General features: G+C 38.9%; 1 protein-coding gene across 1 annotated transcript; it reads left to right on the top strand.

Annotated features, from left to right (window-relative positions):
* Positions 1-674: 674 nt before the first annotated feature.
* Positions 675-6,078, top strand: LOC132621554 (proline-rich receptor-like protein kinase PERK8). The gene is made up of 8 exons (XM_060335874.1): positions 675-2,446; positions 2,768-3,181; positions 3,334-3,420; positions 3,814-3,884; positions 4,060-4,139; positions 4,245-4,392; positions 5,332-5,493; positions 5,588-6,078. Exons 1-8 carry the CDS (start codon positions 1,492-1,494, stop codon positions 5,777-5,779), a joined length of 2,109 nt encoding a protein of 702 aa, XP_060191857.1. The 5' UTR covers positions 675-1,491; the 3' UTR covers positions 5,780-6,078.
* The last annotated feature ends 315 nt before the right edge of the window (positions 6,079-6,393 follow it).

Below are 6,393 nucleotides of genomic sequence, written 5' to 3'. Positions count from 1 at the left end.
TCACCCGCTCCACTCTTTACTTTGTTCAAGTAAAACATTAATTTCTCGTTAGTTCAACAAACTTTAATTTATGGTATTCTAACAGGTTAATTCAGACTTCAAAGTCGAAACTCCCACGTTATTCTGTAACGTCGCAGCAGCATGTAAATTCTACCCGATAAATACATACTCCTATCGCATATCTTAACTTATAGTCTTCTTACTGCTAAACCATAATTTATTAAAACATATTCTATACTTGTCTTTCTACTTAACCACGATAAAGCAATATTATTTGATATAAACAGCAGGCAATAAGTTTTTACCTTATTTTTAATGCTATAATCTCATTTATTATGGGAAGTATATAGACTTATCTTTTACGAACAGTTGAATATACTCCATAAGTTAAACTCTACAGCAAAAAAAAAAAAAAAAAAAAGGAAAAAGAAAAGCAGAAAAGAGAAAAAAGGACAAGGTGAAAGACCCTAAGCAGCACGCGAAAAAGAAAACGTAGCTCTATTCACGGGTGCCCGGTAATTAGGGAGTAAATTTAGTGACTCATAAGTTACTGTTAATAGCAACGTATATACTCCATTTTTTGTTCCATAGACAATGACAGTTATAAACTGACAAAAAGAATAAGATCAAAGAAGACAACTATAGAACTACTAGTATTTTAATATTCAAAACTTAGTGTGACTAATGATTGTCTATTTGCAATTTTGTGCAGAGGCCACAAAAACATGGCCTTCTTGAACATGGGCTTCATGATGTTTTATTTGACTTGGCTTCTTGATAACGTTCTTTCACACATACAGAATGTTTATTTATTTTATTGACGTAAATGCTGAGTTCATTACTATTCACCAAGTCTTTTCTCCTCTACCTCTCTCCATGTTGTGTCTTCCTTATTCAAGATTCTGATTTACTCATTCTCTTTTGACATTACCAAAATCAAGAAAAGAAAAGATTATTCCTAAGTCGTACCCACGTTCCCATTTGCCCACATTTCATGGGTATAGTATTACAGATTTACCATTCCTCATGTTCCAAGATTCCCACCTCTAATTCAGAAAACCCCCCACCATTTCTGGGTTAACAGGTAAGTCTAGTTTTTGAACTACTAACATTGCATTCAATTTGAAAGATCTTGGTCTGTCAAAGTTTTCTTCAACTGTTGGTGCATTCTCATTTTCTCTTTGGAATCTGTTGATTTGGGTTGTTAACAGTTTTGATTTTAGGGTTTAATTAGGACTAGTTTTGACTTGAAAGGCTCATTCTTGACCAATATTATATTGCCACTTCAATTTGAGGCTTTCATATAGACGGTAGTAGTAAGGATTTAGTTTTTGGGAAGAAGGGGTTTGCATTCTTGGATCAAAGGCTGGAATTTTGGCTATTTGTGTGCAAATAAGGTGTTTTGACAATGCCAATGTGGAATTTGGATGTTTACTGTATTATTCTTGATCAGAATTGAGACAAACATCAGAATTGAAACCTCTACTGAAAATGGCTTCTCCAGATTCTTCCCCTTCTCTTGTTCCACTTCCAGATCTTCCTGGAGCTCCACCTTCAAATTCTAGCTCTAATACACCTCCTTCTCCACCTGATTCTTCAGCTCCACCTACTGACTCCCCTTCTCCACCAGCTCCTGCTTCTCCTCCTCCATCAGAATCAAAATCACCGCCTCCAGCAGAATCTCCTCCACCTCCAGTAGAATCTACTCCACCTCCTTCACCACCTCCTCCGCCTATAGCAGCGGCGCCACCACCTAAAGTATCTCCACCACCAAAGGCGTCACCGTCACCACCACCACCTTCCCCTAAGGCTCCTCCACCTGCCAATGCACCACCTTCCCCTAAGGCTCCTCCACCTGCCAATGCACCACCTCCAGCTTCATCTCCGCCCCCACCATCCGTAGATTCTCCTCCTCCTGCCCCTCCTGTTTCCCCACCCCCTACCCCTCCAGCAGTTTCACCTTCTCCTCCACCACCACCACCACCAGTGAAACTTCCATCACCACCCCCTGCTCCTCCACCGAAAAACTCCCCTCCACCTATTGCATCAACACCGCCTCCAGCCTCATTGCCATCTGCTCCTCCACCAGTCCCCTTAACATCTCCACCCCCTTCTATTTCCCCTCCTGCTCCAGCTCCCGCTAATAATAATAATACATTTCTACCTGGAGCTCCCCCTCCATTACCTGTGCCTAGCCCTCCTACAGAAAAGCCCACTGCTAAAGCAACCACCCCGAACACTGCTATCAATGCAGATTCAAGTTCTAGAAATGGTGGCGGGGGAAATAAGACGGGAGGTGTGGTGGCAATTGGTGTTGTTGCTGGGTTTTTGGCTCTTAGCTTGGTGATTCTTGCTGTGTGGTTTACACGGCGGCGAAAGAAAAGAGAGAGTGCATTTAATCTCAATTACATGGCACCCTCTCCATTTTCTTCCTCACCAAATTCAGGTATTTCTTTGAAGGTTCTTGAATTTACTTATGGATTTTGCTGCATGGAATTTGTTTATTGCTAAATCATTCCAATTTCCCAGAGTAACTAAATGCATTTATCATTTCCCAAACTTTTGTGTAACTTGGATGTATGTTCTCTTTTTTACCTTTCCACTTATTGATCAGCTTTAAAATGTAAATACAGATAAGAAAAATTAATTCCCACTTTCTTAATTGTGCAAACTTGTTTTCGAGTATTGTTAACAGTTTATTATAGAATTATAACATCCCACCCCCTTCGCAACCTTTGGAGTCATAATGAAATACTTTATTTTCCAGATACATCATTCCTGAGATCAAGGTCCCAACATTCTACTTATCTAGCTGCAACCGGCTCGCAAAGCAATTTTATGTACTCTCCAGACCATGGCGGTATTGGAAATTCAAGATCATGGTTCACATATGAAGAATTATCTGAGGCAACGAATGGTTTTTCTTCTGACAGTGTTTTGGGTGAAGGTGGGTTCGGATGTGTTTACAAAGGTGTTCTTAGTGATGGAAGAGAAGTCGCTGTCAAACAGCTGAAAAGTGGAAGTGGACAAGGGGAACGTGAGTTCAGAGCAGAAGTTGAGATTATCAGCCGTGTACACCATCGTCATTTGGTTTCACTTGTTGGTTACTGTATCTCAGAGCAGCAAAGGCTACTTGTCTACGACTATGTGCCAAACGACACGCTTGACTATCACCTTCATGGTAAGACAGGTTTGAGATAAAGGAACTGATGAATTTGAAGTACTTGGATTACTGTGCCACATTTGTATGGACGTAGATGAAATTGAGAAGGATCTTCTGTAATCTCGGATATGATGCCAACTTACCTTCTATTACTTGATTAAATGCTGCAGGTGAAGGCAGGCCAGTTATGGATTGGGCTACCCGAGTAAAAGTAGCTGCTGGTGCAGCACGTGGACTTGCTTATCTGCACGAAGACTGTAATTTCCTTATATCTTTTTATGTTTATATTTACTCTTGTCCACATTAAAACCTAGGGCTTTGGGAGACTTAATAAAAGGAATAATTGGGACAAAGTGGCTTAAGGAGTTGTTAGATTTCTCCAAAGCACCTCAGGTGCAAGATACCCAATGTTCTTCGTTTAGCATGTGTTTTCCATCAATGCGTAATTCGGATCATCCTTCATTATAGAAGTGTAAAAGGTAACTGCATTGTTTATTCATGAGAACTAATGCTAAAATAGACCATTCCTTTTGGTTGTAAATGTCGCCTAGTTGAACAGACTTTCTTTGGTAATAGAGCATGTTTTTATGTTTTGCAATATATCTTTACTGATTTATCCTCTAAAATTTTGCTAATTATGTCGTTCTCAGGTCATCCCCGCATTATCCATAGGGATATCAAAACATCAAACATTCTCTTGGATATCAATTTTGAGGCACAGGTATGTCAATTTATCCAACCTAAACTTATGCTCGTGACTTGGTGTTGTCATTGTTTGTTGAATTTAGCCATCTGAACCAAAAAATCTCGTGTTTCATGCTGTAATGGTGTATAGGAAATCATATGCGTTATGGCTCGTGCTTTGTGCAATTTTACAATGCATTTCCTCCTTTCAGGTTGCAGATTTTGGGCTTGCAAGGTTAGCAGGTGATGCCAATAATACACACGTGACAACTCGTGTGATGGGAACCTTTGGGTAAGTCATACATGTGCTGAGTCTGAAATTTGAAGAAATCTAATTTGGCCTCTTGCTGTTACAATCTGGCAACATCATTAACAACATTAACGTAAATGATTCCAGATACTTGGCACCGGAGTATGCATCTAGTGGAAAATTAACAGAGAAGTCTGATGTTTATTCATACGGCGTTGTGCTTTTGGAGCTTATTACGGGGCGGAAGCCTGTTGACCAATCTCAGCCCTTAGGTGATGAAAGCCTGGTTGAATGGGTAAGTTCTAGTTGTTCTTAATTTCTTGTAATGATTAACGTTGATGCTTAATCAGAGTTTATGGCCTAGCATCCCTTGTATGCTGAATTAAAGAGAAACAAAATACTGAAACCTATGCCATTCATGTTTACCATCTGGGAGGGAAACTGGGGCTTCTAGGATGTTCATTTCTTTTGAGGAAGAAGAGAGGTTGTCTTCCAAATTTGACCATAGAGGCTCTGAGCCTTATGGATGGTGGGAGATAGGACTTTTTAAAAATCAAAATACAATAAGGATGCTTATTGGCACAAGGAGTACAATTGGGATCATGTAGCAACTTAGCATATACACTGGGAGAGCATAGACATTTTTTACTTGTAATTCATACAATTCTCATAGCTGCTACATATTATTTATAGTATAACAATTCAATTAATCGTACCAAAAAATCAACCCTTCATATCAAAAACTTCCATAATTAGATGTAGGTTCTTTAGAATGACCATAATATGATGCTTTTAAGGAAAATTGGAATCGATATAAGTGTAAATTATTTGACATCCTGTTTGACTTAATTTGTTAGCTGTGGCTGAAACAACTGCAGCTAATCTAACATCCAGAGTTTGTTAAATATTCGAGGGAGAAAAATGTGCTCACATTTGGCAATCTTAAAGGACTAAAACTGCTCATAAGTATATTTTAAGGGACAATTTAAACCTACCCCAGATTCTGTGAAATGTAGTAACCCGAGCATTCTTATTCCTGTACCCTGAATACATTTGACAGAATGTCAGGAAGGGGTGGGTGATACTGCTCTTGTCATCTGACTATGAGCATGGCTATTCACACGAAAGATGAAACCATTTTAAGTTTTTCCTGTTTGCTTTTACTTAATTCTTACAGTCACTCAGGTAGTGCTTCGTTAAATGAAAGTTGAGAATGTTACCTTCTATCCTGTAGGCTCGTCCTTTGCTTGCTCAAGCACTTGAGACTGAAAATTTTGATGATATAGTAGATTCTAGGCTTGAAAAGAACTATGTTGCGAGTGAGATGTTCCGGATGATTGAAGCAGCTGCAGCTTGCGTGCGTCATTCAGCCTCTAAGAGGCCTAAGATGAGTCAGGTAATTAGAGTGTTATTGCAGGGCAGGCATTTCATTATTCATTTTGTTGCAATCTGATTCTTTTTCTGTTGTCCGTTTGTGTTCCCATTTTCAGGTGGTTAGAGCTCTAGATTCCATGGATGAGCTGTCAGATCTGTCCAATGGAATGAAACCTGGGCAAAGTGGAATTTTTGATTCAAGAGAACAATCTGCACAGATAAGAATGTTTCAAAAGATGGCCTTTGGAAGTCAAGAATACAGTTCAGATTTCTTCAATTACTCCCAAGGCAGCAGCTATAAGAGTTGAGTTCTCAATTGGGTTATCATCAAAAGTCGCCATTGTGTTCCCACTTGGTGCAAAATCATAGCAATTCGCACCGACGAGTTGTTTCTCACAATCTTCGAATGAATTTCCCACTGGGAGATTGACCTGTAAATCACTGTGCTATTCTTTTTTCGGCTAGCGTGGAAATCTGCATTCTTTTTTACTCAGTTTTGTTGTTTTTATTAGATTACGAGGCAAACAAATGGTTTTGTAGCATTCTGAAATTCAACATTCTATTCATACAATGTAGATATATTAATCGAGGGTCGTTTGACTTAAAATACCTGTTAAGTGCTAACTAATCGTTGCATGTTCTAATGTCAGAATTTCAGGTGGCTGACTGGAACCATATAGAAATTCCCAAGGGACAAACAACTGTTTATCTATTTTAATCAACCAAAGTTTGTCCGTACAGATATTATTTAATAGATGGGCATTGCCTTCTTAATTCTGTAATAAATTAATTGGTAGAGACTAGTAACCACTTAGGTAAAAATTAAAGATTATCAATTTGAAGGGCAAAAATTAAAGAGTCCGGAACCAAAATAACCTCAAAAAAAGGGTATGAACCAAAATCCCCAGGATAAAAAAGAGGT

Source organism: Lycium barbarum, chromosome 12 (genome assembly GCF_019175385.1).
Source record: "Lycium barbarum isolate Lr01 chromosome 12, ASM1917538v2, whole genome shotgun sequence".
NCBI classification, from domain to species: Eukaryota; Viridiplantae; Streptophyta; class Magnoliopsida; order Solanales; family Solanaceae; genus Lycium; species Lycium barbarum.
This window is presented reverse-complemented; position numbering and strand designations above follow the sequence as displayed.